Source organism: Nanorana parkeri, unplaced genomic scaffold (genome assembly GCF_000935625.1).
Source record: "Nanorana parkeri isolate BGI_ZX_2015 unplaced genomic scaffold, ASM93562v1 scaffold138, whole genome shotgun sequence".
Taxonomy (NCBI): domain Eukaryota; kingdom Metazoa; phylum Chordata; class Amphibia; order Anura; family Dicroglossidae; genus Nanorana; species Nanorana parkeri.
In genome coordinates this window covers 1,845,110-1,868,354 of record NW_017306406.1, presented here as the reverse complement: position 1 = coordinate 1,868,354, position 23,245 = coordinate 1,845,110, and the positions used below count along the sequence as shown (strand labels likewise).

The 23,245-nt window shown below is 44.6% G+C and overlaps 1 protein-coding gene across 1 annotated transcript in view; it reads right to left on the bottom strand.

Moving 5' to 3' along the window:
* Positions 1-23,245, bottom strand: part of ZFAT (zinc finger and AT-hook domain containing) — a 159,278-nt gene that overhangs the window by 13,839 nt on the left and 122,194 nt on the right. The window contains exons 14-15 of the mRNA XM_018554003.1: positions 10,600-10,718; positions 1,571-1,694 (exon numbers count right to left, since the gene is read on the bottom strand). Coding sequence (XP_018409505.1) covers positions 1,571-1,694; positions 10,600-10,718 — 243 coding nt within the window. The remainder of the gene's footprint in view (positions 1-1,570; positions 1,695-10,599; positions 10,719-23,245) is intronic.

Here is a 23,245-nt window from a genome sequence, read left to right as displayed (position 1 = left end):
AAAACTGTCAGCTGTGAGGTGGGAGGGGTTATGTCCTTAAAGCTTTTCATATTTTTGCCTAGTGTCCATTTCTCCTGGAGGCAGCAGAATAACCCTATGCCTCAGAATTCTTCAGAGCTGTGTCCCTCAACGGACAAAAGAGAAATACCTTGAATTTCTGAGTGTGGAGAGCATTTGACTCGCTCTCCTACTGCCCATGTGGCAACGCTGGTGCTTGATGACTGGTAGCTCAGAAAACCAGATTGACACATGTCAAAGGGGAACGTCCTTACTCCTGTGTAAGCTCTCAAATTTGGAGCTTACACAGGGCTAACTATTCCTCACTCCTGGTGGCCAAATAAAGCAGTGAGAGAATGAAGGTATGGTAAGAAAGTTGAGCTGACAGTTTTTTTCTTTATGTTTTGTAGGGATGTCCCGATAGCATTTTTTAAAGACCAAGTACAAGTACTTTCCCTCAGGTAGACTCTGATACCAATTACCAATGCTTTTACTTAAAGGGACATGTGAAATTTTTTATAAAACAATACAGGCCAGTGATTTTAAGGCAGTTTCTCACCTAGCTGCTTTTGGGTCTCACCAGGGCAGCATTTGCATCTCACCAGGGGAGTGCACGGATGTCACCAGGCTCCGTTTGCATCTCACCAGGGGAGTGAACAGATGTCACAAGGCTGCGCTTCAATGTCAGCAGGGGAGTGAACAGGTGTCACCAGGCTGCGTTTGCATCGCACCAGGGGAGTGTACAGATGTCACCAGGCTGCTTGTGAGGCGCTGCGGTTGGACGCCGGGCTGAACGATCGGGCGACCGGTCTTCTGCCGGCTCTGGGACTGTTTGTTCCGTGCGTGGCTGTCCCTGTGCCGGGAAGGAGATATGGAGCCGGACAGGCACTGCCAAGGACAGCTACCGACAGGTTCCCAGCAGGCTGCCGAGGTCTACAAAAGCGCAGGACCTCGGCAGCCAATTTGTTTAAAAAATGTCAAGAGCCAGTATCGGACATTAGTATCGGGGTATTCTCAGGAGTACAAGTACTCCTGAATTTGCACAGTATCGGTCCCGATAGCGATACTAGTATCAGTATCCGGACATCTCTAATGTTTTGTTAAAAAAGTGAACCTGTTGCTTTGCACTTCATGGGTCCTGTTCTTCTGCAGTCCATCTTCCAGCTAGAGCATGACACAGGTTCAGCCTTAGACAACAATGGCCAAACATGGCAATTGCACTAAGCATATTTCCACTTTTGCAGCCAAATTGGGATAATCCCAATTATTTTGTGAACTTCAGCATCCCTACCACCACGGGATGTTATTCCTCTGGGTAGAGATTACACATGGCACCCAGTAGAAGTGGTCAGGGCCAGGAAGACATGACCAAGTGACAAGATGGACAGAGCAAACATTTTATAGGTCAACAAAAAGTGTCAACTTTAAACAAGCACGTGCCTTCAACACACACTAAGTGCTGGTGAAACAACAAACAGTCTGCAGTTCTAATACACAAGTGCCGATATTTACTTTCTCACTCTTAATTATTCATGGGAGGGCCCAGGAAGGCTGAACTTCATGCTCCACTTACTGGTTTCCGAGGTGTATCTCAAATCCTGGAGAGCGGCAACAGCTGTCTGCGTTCCCTGAGCATCTGCTTCGGCTTCAGCGATATGAAGGAACTGCGTTGAGATCTCCTCGGTCACATCCACCAGCTGCTGAATGTCGCACATTATAAACACAAAGAAGAGCTTCATAAACATTAAGCAGGCAAGAAATGCGACGGCAACCCGCGAATGCGACAGTGCCGTCCGTCCGTTTTTCTACTACGGGCGGACGGCAACTGGTTAAAGAGCACACAGCTAGAGAATTGTTAGCTCACTTAAAAGCTAACTTCAGAACAAAGAGATACCTTCGTATTTGCGTGGGTCACTGGCGTGCTGTGTCACCCACTAGGTCCCAGTGGCAAAAATTCCCAGAAGTAGGTTGTGTCTCTTCCATGATGCCATAATAACCAATATTTGTACATTACTGCCCAATCTATTTGCAGGTAAAACTATGCCTAGATTTTCCCAAGCTGCCTTTTAAACTGGACCTAGCATCAGATATATATTTTTCATGTTAATTCCATGCATGCCAAGCGATGTGTATACATAATGCTTCCAGGTATTTATTACCACTCACAGAGATCACAGTACTCCCACTGACAATGTCTGATATTCTCTCCAGAAGGACTGAGCTATCTTTACGCATCATCCAAGGTCACCATCTGCCGCAGCCTCTCACCTTGCAACCTGGTACACAGTTACAATATTGCAGTCTGATCGCTGGTGAAGAGGAGACTGGGGAAATGCTTCCTCCTGCATGCAGCAGACTAATGGCATTGTGTCAGTGAGGACAAAGTTACAAAAACAGGCAAAGGACGGCATTCAAAAAAAATTGCCTTTGGTGTATATTGTGGCTGACTAGTAGAAAGGCATCATGGCACACTCACAAACTAGCATGTAAAACAACTTGTCTCACCACTAAGGACAATGACAGAGGTTTGGATACACGTCTTCTGCAAAGGATGTGTAAGCCGCACTGCCGCGCCAAGGCACCTCTTATAGTGCGGTCCTAACTCTAAACTATGAGAGTCTCCATCTTGGAGCACATGGGGCAGAAGAGGTGCACTATAAGAGGTGCCTTGGCGCCGCAGTGCGGCTTACACATCCTTTGCAGAAGACGTGTATCCAAACCTCTGTCATTGTCCTTAGTGGTGAGACAAGTTGTTTTACATGCTAGTTTGTGAGTGTGCCATGATGCATTTCTACTGTAATACTGTTCAAAGCCCATTTCGTGTGCACCTTACTGTATAACTGGTAACAAATTGTTGAGTGCGTTTGTCGTTTGTTTTGCTTTATTGTGGCTGACTGGCACGCTGAGCAGATCCATTAATACACTATTCCAGATATCATGTAATTATTACTGCTTAGCACATAAGCCCTGATGAAGGAGGGCCAGTAAGCCCCTGTAGTGTGTTAGCTTGTTTTTGCGACCTTCTGTCGGTGCAGTCAAATGGTGCTCTTCTCCTTCCCACATTCTTCAGATTACTCTGGGGACCACTGAGCATACCCTGGCTGACAGAGAACTACATAGTTACATAGTATTTGAGGTTGAATAAAGACACAGGTCCGTCAAGTCCAACCTTTGTGTGTCTGTATGTGATTGTGCATTTGTATGTGGGTACACGAGTCCCTGTGTGCCCTTGTTTTTAAGAGTACCTGTACCCCTGTATGTTGCGGTCTCTGAGGAAGGTATCTAAATGCTTTTTGAATGATTCCACACTCTCAGCTGATGCCAATTCTTGTGGCAGCGAGTTCCAGACTTTACCCGCTCTAACTGGAAAAAAGCCCCTACGCCCTTTGTGGTTAAATCTTTTCTCCACCAGTTTTAGGTGGTGGCCTCTGGTCCTTGTTACGGAGTTTACTGTAAAAGGTTTGGTGCTGATGTTGCCATCACCACTAGACATTTTGTACATCAAAATCATGTCCCCTCTTAATCGCTTCACTTCCAGCGTGAACAAGTTTAAGTTTAGTAACCTCGTGTCATAGCTTTGATCCTCCAGCCCCTTACTTAGTTTCTTTGCCCTTCTCTGGACTCTCTCCAGCTCCAGGACATCCTTTCTATGGATTGGTGACCAAAACTGGACCGAATACTCCAGATGAGGCCGAACCAGTAATCTATAAAGTGGCAACATTATAGATTTGTCTCTACAGTACATTCCCTTTGTAATACAAGACAGGACTCTGCTCGCTTTGTTTGCCGCAGCCTGGCATTGCAAGCTATTGTTCAATCCGTGGTCTACTATGACCCCCAAATCTTTATCCATTTCTGACTTCCCTAGTGGAGTTCCCAATAAAATCTGGATTTAAAATCTAATCCCTCCTGTTTTGGGTCCAGCGCCCCACTAACACGTCTATCGCTGTATATTGTGACATGGCAGGAATTAATTTATGTAGATTTGTGAAGTTACTCATTGTTCCACTTTACGGATGTGCATTAATAATGCTTGTATGAAGACCAGAGGGGGGATGATCATTTAAGCAACCAATGGAGTTTTAGAATTGTCATCAAGGTAAGTGGCTTAATGCTACTTTGTGGAATGTGGCATGTCTGCACATGTTTAATGTAACCTGCATCCTCATTACGTACTGTGGTCACATAGTGGAGATGAGCACAGCATGTGTTCTCAGCTCAGTAATTTTAGACACCAGCTGGTTGCTAATGGACAATTAACACTCTTGGCATTTCAGTTACAAGGTCAGTAGGTTATATTTTTGCAGAGAATGTGACTCGCAGGTCAAACTTGAACAGCGACTTGGCTTGTGGTGACCACCTGTAAGTTCACTAGATCTAGTTACCCAATAGTTTTATGACTTATCTGCTTTGTGGCCAAAGAGTGACATCTCTGTTAGAACTGGATCATGGCAAGTATAATACAACTTCAAGAGTGAGATTGTGAGACTGGAACTCACTTAGACTGAGAACTTTTGAAGAAACGTGGACACTAGCCCAAAGTTGATGGTTACTGTAAAGTGTATCCAATCCCAAAACATATTACTTCTGCATGTGATGCTTGATAGAAAGGTTTCTCTTCATTTCCTGTAATGGGGACCTTTCAACTGGACAGCAAGTGAAGGAATCTCTCCACCGGAGCATCCAACTGCAGTAATGAAAATACAGCACCTAGTATGCAGCATCTTGCAGTGTATGCCCTCTGCACGCAAGCAACATCTGTTCAACGTTTACATGGGTACAGTGCTAAGGCCACCTACTGGTTGCTAGGACAGTAGTCGGCTTGAGCCACTCACATTCTAGCAACAAAGGACTCTAGGTGGGGTTCGTGCCGGCTGCATCCTAGCAAAGAAAAAGGACACTAGGCAGAGAGGAGCCGCCTGCATCCTAGCAACAAAGGACACCAGGCAAAAAGGAGCCACTTACATCCTAGCAACGAAGCCAAGAGCACTAGGCAGAGAGGAGCCACCTGCATCGTAGCAACGAAGGGAACTAGGCAGAAAGGAGCCGCCTGCATCCTATCAACGAAGGACACTAAGCAGAAAGGAGCCACCTGCATCCTAGCAACGAAGGGCACTAGGCAGAAAGGAGCCACCTGCATCCTAGCAATAAAGAGCACTAGGCAGAAAGGAGCTGCCTGCATCTTACCAATGAAGGGTACTAGGCAGAAAGGAGCCACCTGCATCCTAGCAACGAAGGGCACTAGGCAGAAAGGAGCCACCTGCATCCTAGCAATGAAGGGCACTAGGCAAATAGGAGCCACCTGCATCCTAGCAACGAAGGGCACTAGGCAAATAGGAGCCACCTGCATTCTAGCAAAGAAGGGCACTAGGCAGAAAGGAGCCACCTGCATCCTAGCAAAGAAGGGCACTAGGCAGAAAGAAGCCACCTGCATCCTAGCAAAGAAGGGCACAAGGCAGAAAGGAGCGACCTGCATCCTAGCAAAGAAGGGCACTAGGCAGAAAGAAGCCACCTGCATCCTAGCAAAGAAGGGCACTAGGCAGAAAGGAGCCACTTGCATCATAGCAACAAAGGACACTAGGCAGAAAGGAGCCACCTGCATCCCAGCAACGAAGGGTACAAGGCAGAAAGGACCCACCTGCATCCCAGCAACGAAGGGCACTAGGCAGAAAGGAGCCACCTGCATCCTAGCAACGAAGGGTACTAGGCAGAAAGGAGCCACCTGCATCCTAGCAACGAAGGGTACTAGGCAGAAAGGAGCCACCTGCATCCTAGCAACGAAGGGTACTAGGCAGAAAGGAGCCACCTGCATCCTAGCAACGAAGGGTACTAGGCAGAAAGGAGCCACCTGCATCCTAGCAACGAAGGGTACTAGGCAGAAAGGAGCCACCTGCATCCTAGCAACGAAGGGTACTAGGCAGAAAGGAGCCACCTGCATCCTAGCAACGAAGGGTACTAGGCAGAAAGGAGCCACCTGCATCCTAGCAACGAAGGGTACTAGGCAGAAAGGAGCCACCTGCATCCTAGCAACGAAGGGTACTAGGCAGAAAGGAGCCACCTGCATCCTAGCAACGAAGGGTACTAGGCAGAAAGGAGCCACCTGCATCCTAGCAACGAAGGGTACTAGGCAGAAAGGAGCCACCTGCATCCTAGCAACGAAGGGTACTAGGCAGAAAGGAGCCACCTGCATCCTAGCAACGAAGGGTACTAGGCAGAAAGGAGCCACCTGCATCCTAGCAACGAAGGGTACTAGGCAGAAAGGAGCCACCTGCATCCTAGCAACGAAGGGTACTAGGCAGAAAGGAGCCACCTGCATCCTAGCAACGAAGGGTACTAGGCAGAAAGGAGCCACCTGCATCCTAGCAACGAAGGGTACTAGGCAGAAAGGAGCCACCTGCATCCTAGCAACGAAGGGTACTAGGCAGAAAGGAGCCACCTGCATCCTAGCAACGAAGGGTACTAGGCAGAAAGGAGCCACCTGCATCCTAGCAACGAAGGGTACTAGGCAGAAAGGAGCCACCTGCATCCCAGCAACGAAGAGCACAAGGCAGAAAGGACCCACCTGCATCCGAGCAACGAAGGGTAATAGGCAGAAAGGACCCACCTGCATCCCAGCAACGAAGGGTACTAGGCAGAAAGGAGCCACCTGCATCGTAGCAACGAAGGGCACAAGGCAGAAAGGACCCACGTGCATCCTAGTAACGAAGGGTAATAGGCAGAAAGGACCCACCTGCATCCCAGCAACGAAGGGTACTAGGCAGAAAGGAGCCACTTGCATCCTAGCAATGAAGGAGCTGCCTATGGTCCTTTTAAATTGAAAACACTGTACTGATTAAAACACAGCACTCTTCTAATGTGAGAGCAGGGAGCTTCTGATTTGAAGGTGGGATTTTGATGTGGGAAGGGGGATGGCATTATGGTGTGAAGGGAAGACCCCATTGTTTGTGCTTTTGCATGGGGCCACATGTCGTTATTTTACATTCACATTTTAGAAGGCACTTCAAGTATTTGCATACTTGAAAAAAAGATTGAGAAACATTGGTCTAAGATTTGGGGATGTGGCACCTTTGATTGCTTTTAGCATCCGCTACAACAGGGGTAGCCAAACTTCAACCCTCCAGCTTTGGTGAAACTACAAAAACCATCATGCATTTGCTTCTCAAAGTCTTGCCTGAGTCTTACAATGCTAAATGGGGTTTGTAATTTCTCCCAGTTGGAGAACCAAAGGTTGATCACCCCTGTAATACAGTATCTAGATGTAAAAAAAATTATCACATGACCCACCCAGTGAGCAGTTGCTTTCAGAAAGTACTGATAGGTTCTACATCAATATAAACAGGAAAAAAGTAGGTAAGGAATCACATATGCTATTTTTCTTTTTTTTTATACCAGCAGTGTAAGTACCAGAATGTGACCTGGTATCAGCCTCTCGCAGTCCCTGTACAGCAGGGCTGGACAGTCAAAGGAAGAAGCAGCACGAGGAGCCAGTTTGTGTGCTGTCTAAATTCATGCTGTAAAGGGGGAACAGAGTGACAGAGAGGTGAGCTCATCAGTCTACTGCTCACTCATTCACTGCCAAGTCAAAGGTTGGGGAGGGACAAGACCGGGAAGTGTAACCTAACTGCTGACAAGTCAGATCTCCTGCCTGGCTACACAGGGCTTTGCTGTGTGACAGAGCTCTGTGAGTTTCAGCACTGGATGGACAGAAATACAAATCTTTTGGCAAGTAACTGCTCCTATTTATGTATTTGATCTGTGAATTTAGCTGTTTGCTTGCAGTTCAGCTTTTAAGCATCCGCCCTCGCTAACAGGTCTCTGACACAAGGATGCTGCTGGTTCGCTGCCAATAAGTACAGTGACATCTACACCTGATTGTGGAGGAAAGGCAATGCATTAACCATTAGACACAAAGTACTGTTGATGCGCCATTTACTCCATGCATTGTCTGCACATTAATCACTGTGAACAGATGCTGCTTAGTAGCACAGATCTGCGGCTTATCTGACAACACCCTGACAGGCTGCACATTCATCACGAGCCCTACAGCGCCCAGTTGCAGTGCCAGAACCTGAAGCTCTCTTCACATCACAATAGGGGCCCCTGGCTGCCTGGCCGGGCCGGGCCTGTTCTAAAACAAAACGCAAGAACTCCGGGAAATTAAAATGGAACGGAATCAAATCTATTATGACAGCTCTGCCACTCTATTAAGCTGCTCCGAGCAACTTCTCCGCTCATTTACTCCACCTCCACTTCAGTAGGATCTGTATTATGGAGCCAAGTCCCCAGTACACAAAGAATACGTGCGCAAAGATGCCTACATTTTATTTTATCATTACTAAATCGTTATTAATTAATATAGAATGAATCTATTATCCCAGCAAGAAAGGCACCTGTGTTGGATTGTGGGATAGAATGGGGTATAGGGGGGTGGAAGGGATAGTGTGCCATAGCTTTGACTGGGAGCTCAGTTTGAGTCCTCTTTGGTCCAGGACGAGGGACACCCAAGCTGAACTGATACAGACCAGTGTACACATTGTTCTCTAAACTTTCAGCTGGTTAGTGCAGTCTTAGTGAAGACAAGGACAAGGAAGGCATCTGCAGCACATACCAGTTAACATACCAGACAACAGTTAAAACAGATGAAATTAGGGATGCACCGAAACCGGTACTTCCGATAGCATAGAGACGTCTTCCCGGGCAATCAGGAAGCCAGGAAAGCTTCTCGATTGCCATGGAAGCAGACTCCATTCTTTTGGCCGGCTGGATGCTGATTGGCCGGGAAGCCGGCTTCCGAGCCAATCGGCATCGAGGCCGGCCAAACAGATCTGACAATATGGTGACACGACCCCCACCCTGCAGGCATCTCATTCCCCTCACATAGATCCTCAGCATTCTTTAACGTACCAGTCCCTCGGCCAGCTGGGCAGACACTGCTCTCCCGAATCTGCCCACGTCTCCTGTGTACAGCGCCCGCGTGATCGGCCCTCAGCCTGCTACTGCGCAGACAGCCCAGCGCTCTCATTCAGACATCCTGTGCATGTGCAGTAGCATGCTGAGCGCCGATCATGTGAGCGCTGTAACGCAGGAAACGGCAGATCTGGCCGAGGGACTGGTACGTTAAAGAATGCTAAGGATCTATGTGAGGGCAATTAGGTGTCTGCAGGGTGGGGGTCGTGTCGCCATATTATCAGATTTGTTTGCTCAGCTTGACACTGATTGGCTGGGAAGCCGGCTTCCCGGCCAATAATCAGCATCGAGACGGCCAAACAGCATGGAGCCAGCTTCCCGGCTCCATCTTTCCTCGCGGCACTGCTGGTCAGAGGAAATCTCCCTCTGACTGGAAGTTCTAGTATCGGGAAAGGTATCGGAGCATTTGGGCGAGTACGAGTACTCGCCCAAATACTCGGTATCGGCACAGATACCAGTATCGGTACATCCCTAGATGAAATGCATATGTGGGTGTATTTCTGTCCATAAGTCCTGAAACTTGCACAGCTCTGCCACACACAACACAGCCCTGTCTGACAGACCAGAGGACCTGATTTTTCCTCTGCTGAAGTTCAGTTATACTTACAGGGTCTTGTCCAGGGGAAGCCAAACTCCGGCCCTCCAGCTGTGGTGAAATTACAAATCCCATGATGCATCTCTCTCCGGGAGTCATATCTGTGGCTGTGAGAATCTTGCAATGCCTCATAGGATTTGTAGTTCCACCACAGCTGGAGGGCCAGAGTTTGGCTACCCATGGCCTTGTCCCTCCCTGTGACTCGATGGTGAAATGAGAAGCAGCAGAATAATCAGCTCACCTTTCAGTCACTCTGCTCTCTTCTTCTATTACCGTGTCCCTTATTATAGCATATGCCCAGGAGAATAACGCATTGGCTTCTCGTGCTGCTTCTCCTAGTCTGAGCTCTGCTGTATAGGGACTGCAAGAAGCTGAAGCCAAGTAAAATTCAGGTACTTACTTAAACACTGGCCACACTGCATAACGCTGGAGCACTTAAGAAACTACATGTGTCCCAACCAAGCTCCGCCCCTTGTCGCGTTTCACTTAATCCTGGGCTTAGTCATAGACTACCTCTACAACTAAGCCCAGGATTGGGCAAAACGTGTCAGTAGGCAGAGCTTGCATGGACAGCATGCAGTTATACAGTGTGCGGCCAGTGTTTTTTCTACATTTGAATGACTGCTGATTTTTGAGCGTGGGCATGCTGTGACCGGCGAGCACCTGGTTTAATCCCTTACTGATCCGAGGAGTGGTACGATCGGTTTTGGTTTATTACATCAGATACTGAATCAAAACCCCCCAAAACCGGTTTAATATATAATACAGTAATATTATATATAATATAATAACTTACAATATTATATAAGACATGTTATAATAAAGATATATCAGCTGAAATGACTTCACTGCTCAGACACAAAAAGGGTTTTCTATGCTGCAATGCACTCACGTCATCATCGGAGACCACAAAGTGCTAGAAGAAGGCATGAGCACAAATCACAATAGCTGCTGTGTATGGTTGACCAGATTAAAATATTACTAATAATAAATATATATATATTTTTTTTGATCATATATTGACTCCACCTCTTCCTTACCTCCCAACCCGATTCCTTGCCATTCTCCACCACTTTCAGTCCATGCTTGCTCTTCAGATGTCTGTTGAATTCCCATTTTGTGCTGTACACAAAGCTACACACCGGGCACTTTATGCCCCCTAGAAGACACAGAAAAGAAGCCCGTCTTTTATAATTTTAAGCGCTATTGTTGAGATACTATGTAACAAAATGACACCTCTATTATACATTCTAACACCTAGCAGTAGAAATCAACAGAGACATAATTGTAACAACGCAATAATTAAAATAATGAGAATATAAAACACCTACGAAATGTCACGAAATAAACAACACCCAAAAACTAACAAACATAAAAAAAGAGCTAATTGCGACCACCCCTCCCCCACAAAAACTTCATATAAAAATTAATTACATTTTCAAAAGCTGGAGAAAATAATAATGGAGCAACGCTGAGACGGGAATAGCTTGTTGGCATTTACACATAAAAACACTTGTACTGGCTTCGCGTGGGTTTCATGACTGAAGCAGGAGTGACGGGCGCAAAACAGCGACATTGCAGCTATCGTCTAAATACAGCTATACACTATATATACTATACGTTTGTCACTATGGAAAAGGGACACTGAAAACATTTATGTAGAGAGATTTTTATTTTCCCAGCTCGTCACTGTGGGGGTGATCCTGGCCATTATGATGAAGTGTATATACACGTAAACTTAGGATAATGGCACCATTAGCTTTTTTTGTTCCAATAAGACGCGGTACTATGGTTGGAAAGATCTTGAACGCGTTTCAGGCTTTGAAGTGCTTACTCAGAGGACCATTTTGCATGGGCGGTGTCCATTCCGAACAGCAGGGGATCCGTGCATGGATACCCTGCTCATCGGAGCAGAATGGAATGGACGTCACTCTTGTGACAGCTTTGCCCATTCAGTTTTTTCCTCCATTCTGCTATGGAGCTGTATGGACCCATGTTAGGTCTATCAGGAGTTGGATGTAAGTGGACATATGCCCGTTTACATACAATTGTCTCCGATCCATCACAATCAGGTCCACCAAAACAAAACTTGGTTTCTTTTTACGGACCCAGACATAGTCGGGGGTAATTGGATGTAAACGGGCAATTTACACCTGGCTGCCCATAGAGTTACATTGGGCTTCAGATAAGATCCACTTGAAAAACTGACGGACAGACAGACTGATGAGATCGCCCACGTGAAAGGCGCCATAGAGTGATTTCTCAAAATATGTATCTCCATTTTAGCCACAAACTCTCCTCCTTCCTTCCGGGGAACAAACCGAGATCAGCTGTCATCATTCAAGAAATAACACTCACGGTGATTCATTGTGCACTGGTGACACATTTCTGGCCGTGTGGACGTAGTTGCAACCCTTGCACCAAACCGGTGCCTCATTTTTCTTAGTACTGACCCACGCGACAAACATGTCATTCTTATTTGCGACGCTTTCACCGATTGTTGCAACAAACCCATGAAAATATCGTGCCGTATTGGTGGTTAGGAAAGTGGAGGTGAATGAGACGTCTTCCATGTCGGGGTAAATTGTGTTGCACGTGTCATTATTGTGTCGCATCTTTGAAACCATTCCGTGAGATCATTTTGTGACAGATTCATACACACCGCCACACACATGAATCTGTCACAAGTTCCATTTGTCGTACTACCATAAGACAGATTTCTAATAATCATATTATCTAATACTCAGAATTGTTCTAATAAATTATCTGAAAAAAATGATTATATAGTCAACATCTAATAATAAAAATAGCAATAACAATGTAACAATAAAGAGAATAATAATAATAATAATGATCAATTATAACAATAATCCATATCTAAAAATAAAAATAGCAATAACCATGTAATAAGAACAACAATAATCATCAATTATAACAATAATCAATATCTAACAATAAATGATGTAATTATCAATAATCTAGGACTCTTTACAAATGTCACAGATTATGTGTAACCATATAATCCCATTATACATATAAAAATATAACTAAAATATATTGGTATATACACTAGGGGCAGATATCCCAAAACAAAATTGAAATCCCTATTTAGTACCAAACAATCAAAAATTTGGCAAGTGGGAATTCAGTGATAGCAACAATCATGGCCAAGATAATCCATCCCACCATGGCACTGCTACCGCTACCCAATAGTATTCGACCAAGCGTCATGGTTGTGAAGGTGCAATGATATGGGAATGAGCTAACAGTTTTCATTTATGGGTCGCTAGGCATTGTTATTGGGATAATTGTCGATACATTGTGGCCATCTTCTTTCCAGATAAGGGTTCTTAAAGAGGAACTCCAGTTATTAAAAAAAAAATTAACTAGTGATGCACAGATACCGGTTTTTCGGCATTGAGTACGATTTTTTTCCCCGGTACTCGCCGATACCAAATCCCGATACTGGAAGTCCCATTAAGGAGGCTGGGCGGCGTGTAATGACTCGCCGCATGGCTTCCTGATTAGTCAGGAAGCCAGCTCCATGTTCTCTCGTCACCAGGTAATGAGAAGGCATGGAATCGGCTTTCTGGCCGATCAGGAAGCTGGGGGGGCGGGTAATGACTTGCCGCCCGGCTTCCTGACTGGTCGGAAGCTGGCCAATCAGGATGCCGGAAGGAGAGTCATTATACGCCATCGGCCTTCTTGATTGGCTGGGAAGCCGCCTCCATGCTCCCTCCTCACCAAGCGATGATGGAGCCGGCCAATTAGGAAGCAGGAGGGTATTATTATTACCGCCCAAACCACCGGCTTCCTGACTGGCTGGGAAGCCAGCTCCATGCTCTCTGGTGATGAGGGAGCATGGAGCTGGCTTCCCGGACAAACAGGAAGGCAGACGGTGTGTAATGACTCGCCGCCCGGCTTCCTCATACCAGAAGTTCCGTTATCGGGAGCATTTGGGAGAGTACAAGGACTCACCCAAATACTCGGTATCGGTGCATTCCTAAGATTAACCCTTGCAGTAGGGCTACCCCCGCACTGCAAAGGTTGCTCTTGCGGGAAGCAGTAGATAAAACACCCTAATGATAACATTTTAATTCCAGGAACAATACCCGGCGCACAACACGCTCTGCAAGTTATCCTCTGCTAATAAACAGACTTTTAATGGCACAGCAAATGCCGGCACTTTAGCAGCTTCAAGTGATTACATTTAATCACACAGAAAATTCCGACTGATTTCAGCCACTTGAGATTCCTAAAAATAATACCAGGTTCACAAAATCCACATCAAACAGCTACAAGGTGATTAATTAAAGCGGGATTAATTATACAACTTTTCAGAGGTAAAAGCTGATGATTATGTAGGTGTCCATATATGAAAAAGTATAATTTTTTCAAAATGTCTGCCTCTGATTTTTTTGTAGGCAAATTTGCATGTGAATCTATTCAATTTAGATCACTGACAAAAGAGGTCATCCATTCACTGCAGGCCACTGAGCATGCAGACTATTTATTAAAGACCATTGATGTCACTGAATAATGGAGACTAGCCATTCACTAAATACCCGTGACATCATTGAGAATGCAGCTCATCAATACACTGGAGACAGTAACATCACGGACAATACCAGCCTATCCATTCACGGGAGGCCAGAGGCATCACTGAAAGTGCAGGCTATCTATTCACTGAAGAACACTGTCATCGTTGATATTGCAGCCCATACATTTACTAGGATCCAATGTAGTTCGTTACACTAGAGACCATTGACATCACTATATGTGCAGCCTGTCCATCCGCCGGGGGCCAGTGATGTCACCGAGGATAACAGCTAATTAATTCACAAGAGACAGTGATATATCACTGAGAATGTAGCCTATCCATTCAATAGAGACCCGTGACATCACTGAGAATGTAGCCTATCCATTCAATAGAGACCGGTGACATTACTGTGAATGGAGCCTATCCATTCACTAGAGATTGGTGACATCACTGAGAATGTAGCCAAGCCATTCACTAGAGACCGGTGACATCACTGAGAATGCAACCTATCCATTCACTAGAGACAGGTGACATCACAGAGAATGCAGCTTATCCATTCACTAGAGACCTGTGACATCCCTGAGAATGCAGCCTATCCTTTCACTAGAGACCAGTGACATCACTGAGAATGTAGCCTATCCATTCACTAGAGACCGATGACATCACAGAGAATGCAGCCTATCCATTCACTAGAGACCGATGACCTCACAGAGAATGCAGCCTACCCATTCACTAGAGACCGATGACATCACTGAGAATGCAGCCTATCCATTCACTAGAGACCGATGACATCACCGAGAATGCAGCCTACCCATTTACTAGGGGCCGGTGAGATCACTGAGAATGCAGCCAATCCATTCACTAGAGACCAGTGACATCACAGAGAATGCAGCCTATCCATTCACTAGAGACCTAGGACATCACCGAGGATGCAGTTGATGCATTTACTGGAGACCAGTGACATCACTGAGATTGCAGCCAATCCATGCACTAGAGACCGGTGACATCACTGAGAATGCAACCTATCCATTCACTAGAGACCGGTGACATCACTGAGAATGCAACCTATACATTCACTAGAGACCGATGACATCACTGAGGATGCAGTTGATGCATTTACTGGAGACCAATGACTTAACTGAAAAGGCATCCTATCCATTCACTAGAGTCTGGTTTCATCACAGAGACTGCATCCTATCCATTCACTAGAGACTAGTGACATCACAGAGACTGCATCCTATCCATTCACTATATACAGATAGACATACATATACATATATACACACACACACACACCCGAATCCGGCCCGCCGGACCTTGTAATGTGGCCCGCACAGCAGCCAGGGCCGGTCCGCTATGCCAACTCTGTGCAGAGCAGTGTCTACTGTGTGGTAGCGAGCAGAGCCGGCACTACCACACAGTAGACACTAGTGGGCGCTGGTGGGGAAGGCCAGAGAAACACCTCCTCCCCCAGCCCTCTCTACTCTTTCCGAAGCTTGCTGGTGCTGTTCCTGCAGCCTGCACTGTCCCGGTACCGGCCGGGATATTAACATATGAATGTGCCGCGGTAATTTGCATATCAATAAACCGCGGCCCATTCATATGTAAATATTGCAGCTCATTCATATGCAAATCGCCGGCCCTCCCACTGCTAAGGAAGAGAAGGGAAGAGAAGACTGCAAGAACAAGGTATGTTTATGGTCAGGGATTTACTCTCCCTGCCGCCCCAAGGCCAGATTCCACAATACACCCCCCTCCCGCACGGATGAAATCGCCTGTCGCGTGAAAAGGTGCAGGTTTGGCCGGTTGTCGCGCGGTTTGGATCCCATAGACATCTCTATGCAATGAAAATCACGCGATTTTCAATGAACAGTTGAAAACAGCTCAGCATCTGAATCGCCTAGGTGTGACCCTAGCCTTAGAGTTGGACTTAATCTCAGCAATCTGAAATAAATGCATTTTTAGAAAATTTGTAATGATTTTGGTGCTGCCTTCTTTCTACTTCAAAGTATAATTTTCTTCTTGGCAAAATGTTGCAAGACATATCTCCCTCAAGTGTATTACTTGGTCCAGAGAATGTCTACATTTTGCTGAATTAGAGCCGTTCACAGGTTTACAATGTCAGTACACGGAGAGTACAGATTTGTTCTATAAAGATTAAAACCGGTAGAAGCCACCCAGGTCAATATGTATCCAACTCAGGGCAGAAAATTGTCATTCTCTAGGATTAGTCTGCACTCTACATTGGACAAACTGGTTATTAAACAACAAAAAAAAAAGTAAAAATAAAGAGATAGGAGCTGATAATTTTCCTAGACAAGCCACGGTAAGGTAATGCTCGTAAAAAAAAAAAAAAGAAGATAACCTTTAATGTGCTTAAATGTCACGAAAACCATAATACATATTGATTTCATGACATTTAGAAAAACGCTATAAAGATACAGAAAAGTATAAATTCCCGCACGCCAGAAAGACAGATATGTCAAAGGGATTTGAACGCAGTGCTGATGTGATCGGAATGTTGTCATTACCGCTTTACTGCCTGAGTGTGTGAAGGAAATTACTTTCTAGGTGCATTTACAAAAAGGCAATATATAATTCCTTATATGTTAACTCAAGTATCCGTGTCTGGCTTGCCATAAATAATACTCGGCATAGATACCAGTTGAAGGAAATGTCTACTGAGAATATATGATGTCTGCCATTGTTAAAGTCTATGCATTAAGTAGTGTATAATAACTAAATGTATAATGTAAATACAACTATCTGAGTGAAAACAAAATACAGGTCTAGTCACGAGTGCCAAAAAATAGGCAGGGGTGTCAGTGACCTATGGTGGAGTCCATACAGTTGTAAGGGTCAAAGCTCACAGCGCTATGGCAAGTCTGCATGGAATGTACTTCTGGGATCCACTCTACGACCCAGCACAATATCAGAGGTGGTGGCATCCCCGTCTCTGAGGAACAGTCTTTTAAATATACAATTGAAAGTATTTTCTTAGCTGCTCAATAAGTGCAAAAAATACCTGGTGATCCTGCTAGAAGTCTTGTGAGGTGAGAACTTCCTGTTCTGCACTCATATGAGTTGCATTGTTCCCAGCTCTCTCTGTGGACTACAGAACGTCTTCAGAGATGAGGAGAGGAAGAAATGTTCAGTAGTTCAAAAACACTTTTTCTTCTAGCGTGACAATGCTGCTCCTCCATAGATACTGTACGATGATTGAGTGTTGCCACCCTAGGACAGGAAATTTGTTAATGGCAGGATCGCCAGGTAACAATTATAGGAGAATTATGAGGCGAGTCAAAAACACTCATCCCCATAATTCAAGCCAATCGTCCGTTTTTTTACTACGGGCGGACGGCAAGAGGTTAATGAATCGGTCAAAGGTCGGTTCTATTGATTGGGAAGTCAGCGAACACACACTGCCGATCGCACACTTCCCCATCCTCTCCCTGCAGAGAGGGGTGACTGTCAGTCACTTATTACTTTTCAATGAGAATGGCGACAACAATGTAGAACATTGATTAAAGATTCAACCTTTGCCTGGAAGACTTTAATTAAGAAACAACGAATGGGACTGCGCTACGATGCTCGGAATATGAAACCATGCACCGTTTAATTGACATCAAGGCTGAAGGAAATTAATTCCCAGACAAGTCATTCAGTAGTTAGGTAACTCGCACAAAAAAAAAAGGGTTTATTAAAATGCCGGGCTTATCTGTATGTGACCAAAAGGCTGCGAGCATGACAAAGCCACGCCTAAAGCCCAACTCCAGCCAACCAGAATAAGCATTTTTTTTTTTTTAATGGAGCGGCTATGGCTTGGCATGCTTTCAGGACTAAAAGTAAACTAGGGCCAGCTGGTGTGTCACTGCCCCAGTGTGATGTAATTAAAGGGGGTTGCTGCTGTTTTAATTCCCACTACTTTATCTGTAGCCCAGAGCAGGTCAGGCCTCAGAAGTCACGAGTTACGAGATGGCAATAACAGGCACATTGCTCATAGGAATGTATAGGGATGTGGCCCGATATGGGGGGGCAGGATGGAAGGACAAGCTTTGACACCACCAGCAGGTGGTGCTTTTCCAATCAGAGTGTGCTAGGATTCAGAGATATGAAAAATGTCACCAGCACACCTCTATGAATCTTCATTCAATAATTCTTGACATTCATTCAGCAATGTTTCAGGACTTTGCAGTGTCTGGCAAAACGGGTTGTCCCCGCCCCAAAACCACCTGCCTTGCTTCCCTGGCCACGCTGCCCTTTCTGCAGACTGGGAACAGCATTGCAGGTGTTGGTGGGTAGAAGGGAGACAGACAACATCTCCTTCCCACTGAATGAACCCTGAACTGATGATTTTGTCACTCTCGGTTTCCAGAGAGGCCGGGGAAAACGGTGTGGAAGCACGATCTATGCTTGATCAGCTAAAATTGGCTGCAAAGGTGACATTAGGGGTCTAACACATCCCTAATGTCTCCTTAACGAGGACCTGTCACCACTAAAATGCTAGTACAGACAGGCTTGTGAGCCCCCTTTGTGATAGCAATAAAGTAAAAAAAAAAAAAGAGACCAATAATTCTGGGGTCATTACTCGCGGTTAACTCTAAAATGATGACCTGCAAACACTTTTAAAACAGCACCTATGGTCAATTTGGGGTACTGCACACAATTTTTCAGCTTGGCATGTTGAGCGTCTATTTGCTTGGCACAACCTCTTTTATATTCTACCTAAAAAATTTGGTATTATATTGTGTTTTTGTGCACTACAATTAAAAGTAACTATGTTTTGCAAAAAATGTTGGGTTTGATAAACAGTTGTGCCAATATTCATGCAACATAAAAAATGGCAACTGCCGCCATTATATTCTACCGGGCCTCTGCTTTAATTGAATTTACAAATATGAAGTAATCTTCAGGCCTAAAATGATGTGCATTTAAACATCTATGCAAAAAACGCAAAAACAGCTCGGACCGCGAAGGGGCCAAAAGGACCTGATTTGCGTTAAATTGTTGGGTAAGTTTCCTCTATTAACCCCTTTGTGACGGGAGACGTACAGTGTACGTCCCGTCACAAAGTGGCTATATGACTGGCCACGTACACTGTACATGCCGAGTTATATTAGCCTCTGTAATGCTGGTAACTGCTGATTCTCAGCAGTTCCAGTCATTAATGAATGCCTCACTATTGAGGCATCCATTAATGAAATAGTTAAGCTTTTGTAAAAGCTTCTTTCTTTCATTAATGAAAGAATTAAGTCTTTACATTCAGATACGGGTTCGCTAAATAGCTATCCCGTACCTGACAGCTGAAGATAGCAGAGAGGTAGCAGTGACTCACCTCTCTGCTATTCGTTTTGACAGCTGGAGAGCCTGGCCCGATGTTAAATGATACATTTCAAGCACTAGATACAAATGTATCTCTTCAGTGAAATGTATCAGTTTTGATCGTCTAGGAACGATCAGAGACCCTTTTAGTGAGATCTGATTCTGACATGCTGTCAGGATCAGTCTCTAAAGTTATTATGAGCTGTTCCTAAGTTTGGAGCAGCCTGATAACTAAAAATTAAAAAAAGTTAATTTATTAAGCAGTCATAGTGACTGCTTGATATAAACTGACAGAAAAAAAAAATGTACACTTATTTTTTTTACAAAGTGTAAAAAAAATAAAATAAAGTGTACAAAAAATTAGGAAAATAAAACTTTTATATATAAATATCTTTTTATACTATAATTATTTATTCTAATAATAATCAAAACTTGCTGCAGTGGAAGAATCACACAGCAAAAATGTAAAAAGTGTGTCAGTCATTTAGGAACAGAAACTAAAAACTAGCTCAGTCATGAAGGGGTTAAGTGTATGGAAACCCTAACAATTAACTTTTCTTGCGTTCTCTCTTTTGCTCTTTTTCATATACCACTGAAAAGGTTTTGTTATATGTAGGGATGCATCGATACCGCTTCTTCTGTATCGAGTACCGATGTATATATATATATTTTTTTGGCACTCGCTCATGCCTGGTACTGTTACCAGTGTCGTGTGCCCCGATTATCAGGAAGCTGGGCAGCGGATCATGGCCTGCTGCCCGGCTTCCTGATTGCCTGGGAAGCTGGTGTTCTATCAAAAGAACATTGGCTACACCTCCCGAGGCTGCTTGGCTTCCTGACCTATCAGCAAGCCAGCCGGCGGGTCATGAGGTGCCTTCCTGATTGGTCAAGAAGCCAGGCTACCTAGCAACAAGTGAAGCCGGCTTCCTAGCCAATCAAGAAGCCGGGAGGTGGGTCAAAACCTGCCACCCAGCTTCCTGATTGGAAAGGAAGCTGGCTCCATGCTCCCTCGGCACTGCTAGTCAGAGGGAGATCTCTGTCTGTCCGCTGTAAGTTCCGGTATCGGAGAATTTGGGTGAGTACGAGTAATCGGCCAAATACTTGGCATCGGCACCAATACTAGTATCGTTATCGGTGCATCCCTAGTTATGTGTTTAACAAGGGCTTGCTCACACCAGCTCTATTGGGCAGATAAGTCTATTGTTTCCATTCACATTAACTGTGCTGGGAAAAGGTAAGTCAGGTTGCATTTTATGGGGCAGGTTGCAACACGCTACAATGAACTGCAATGTGCCGCGGTGCATAGAGCTGAATGCATTTTAACATTCGGTGATATTTTAAAAAAGTTAAAAGAAAAAGTATATAAAAGCATCCACAAAAGTAAATTACCTATGTGGATGCTTCTTCTATATATAAAATAGAGGGATGTTATCTGCCTTGTCTGAACTACAAAACATCCCCACCTACCCCATTTCAAAGATAAAAAAGGAGGAGGGGGGGTATTCTGTAGCCCCCAACTCACTTCCAGTGCTAGAGACAACGCTGCTTCTCCGTAGAAACAGCCCAGTGAGTGAGCGTGGTCTCTTTAGCACAGGAAGTGTGTTACTGGCAGGATCACCAGGTGGAAATAAAAGGAAATAAGGCTGAAAAAAGAAAACTAATGCAGCCACCACATCGAAGGAGGAGTAAACCGTAATACAGTAAACTCTCAGTCAACCGGTATTCAAATAACCAGAACAAAAAAATCCCCTGTGTACTCACTGTTCTGCTGATCTGTGGCATGCTTTATCCTGGAAATGACTGTGTGTCTATTTGTCTTAATTTGCTTTTTATTACTGCATTTCAATATTAATATGAAGCCAATACAGAGTTTATGTTATGGTATGGGGTATAGTACGGGGTATGGCATTAGTTAGACCTATTTTTAATAGTAGCGCTCAAGCAACCAGAAAATACATTTATCCAGAATCTACCAACCCCTGCGGATGCCGGTTAACGGGGAGATTACTTTAATGTTACAAAACAATTCATTGGCCAAGAAATATATAGCCTACGCCATACTTTGTGTTTAAAAACGCACCATACACAAGAGAAAACGGACTCACGAGTTTAATATCCTGATACAAAATTTGAAAAGTCCATTTAATGAAAAAGACCCACAACAAGGGATCTATAATTAATTCCTAAAATGAAGGGGCGAGAATCCGACATTATAAATCTATTATCAGCCAGCGGAGCCCCAGAGCCATGGTATGTAAAATAAAAGGAGTGATGTATTATTAATGTGTGTAAGGGAGACCACTTTGATCTTTAATAATCAGTTATTGCACGGCGCCCACGCTGGAGGGACTGATCAGCGCCGCGTATCTCCTGCCACATTATAAAGCTGACTTCACCATCAATAATACAGAATTATATCATATCAAAAATGTATTACGTTTCTCCATCTACAGCGAAAATATATTATGTAGGATACTATTCATTTACTGTTCATGCTTCATAAACCTGTCACAAACCTGGGCAGTACAAGCTGAGCATGATAAATGAGTAAATACCCCGAAGTTAAAGCTGTACTCCGGAATAAGTGATTGTGCTCATTCAAGAGTCCTGTGTATTTCTTCCAGATCTGCGCAGTAATCCAGCGTGAGACTTCCTGTAATAAAGACCGGTCACTGCTGCTCTCTCTCCTTGTGCAGGGTGACTGGTCGTGTCTCCGCCCCTCCTGTAACAAAGACTGGTCACTGCTGCTCTCTCGTCTTGTGCAAGGTGACTGGTCTGGTCTCTGCCCCCTTCTGTAATAAAGACTGGTCACTGCTGCACTTTCTCCTTGTGCAGGGTGACTGGTTTGGTCTCCGCCCCTCCTGTAGTGGGTGGAGCTGCTGGGTTCCTCTGCTCTCTGCGCAGGCTATGTACAGGCCAGTGTTGTCAGTGCTACATTGACAAGGTGATATTTGGGTGTGCATAAGGCATTTGGTGCACAAAAATAGATCAATAATCTTTTGGCCACTAAGGAAAAGCAAAGTTTTTGGGTTCGGAGTTCAGCGTTAACTTTAGGCATCATTCACACACATTAAAAAGTAGGCATTTGCTTACTGCAATGTAATCAGCAAAGTCAATGCCTGTTTTTTAAATGAAGAGCTTCAGGCAGAAGAAAACGTAACCCTTGTAGTGGGGCTAACCCTGGTGTGCACATGGATAGAGAACTGGCTCCAGGAATGTGTCCAGAGAGTATTGATGAATGGCTAATTTTCACAATGGGCTACAGTGTTCTCTGCTGGGCCCCATATGGTTTAACCTGTTTATCGATGATATCAGGGAAGGTGTTAAAAGCCATGTTTCTGTGTTTGCTGATGAAACTAAAATTGGGAGGGTAAAAGACACAAACTTAGACATCATTACAGAAGGATCAGGATAAAATAGGGGAGTGGGCAATGACATGGCAGATGAGGTTTAATGTGGATAAATGTAAAGTAATGCACTTTGGGGTTAAAACCAGGAAAGCGGAATCAAGTGACAAATAGCACCTCGCGCCAAACCCTGTGTAGCTGCAAACACTGTAAGAAGAAGTGTTACCCTCTAAATATATCAAATTATAATGAATGTGCTGCGCTTCATCTAGAACAGTGGTTCTCAACCTGTGTAACCTCGGGAGCCACATGTTTCCTTGGTCATTAAGGCGTGACCCAAAAATGATTTCATTTATGAAACATTTTAATTTATTACACAAAACAACTTGTGCAGTATTCAGCAATATATATTTTGCTGAAAGTAAATTAATTAAAAAAAATTAAAAAGTTTATAAAGAATAAAAATTAAATATTTAA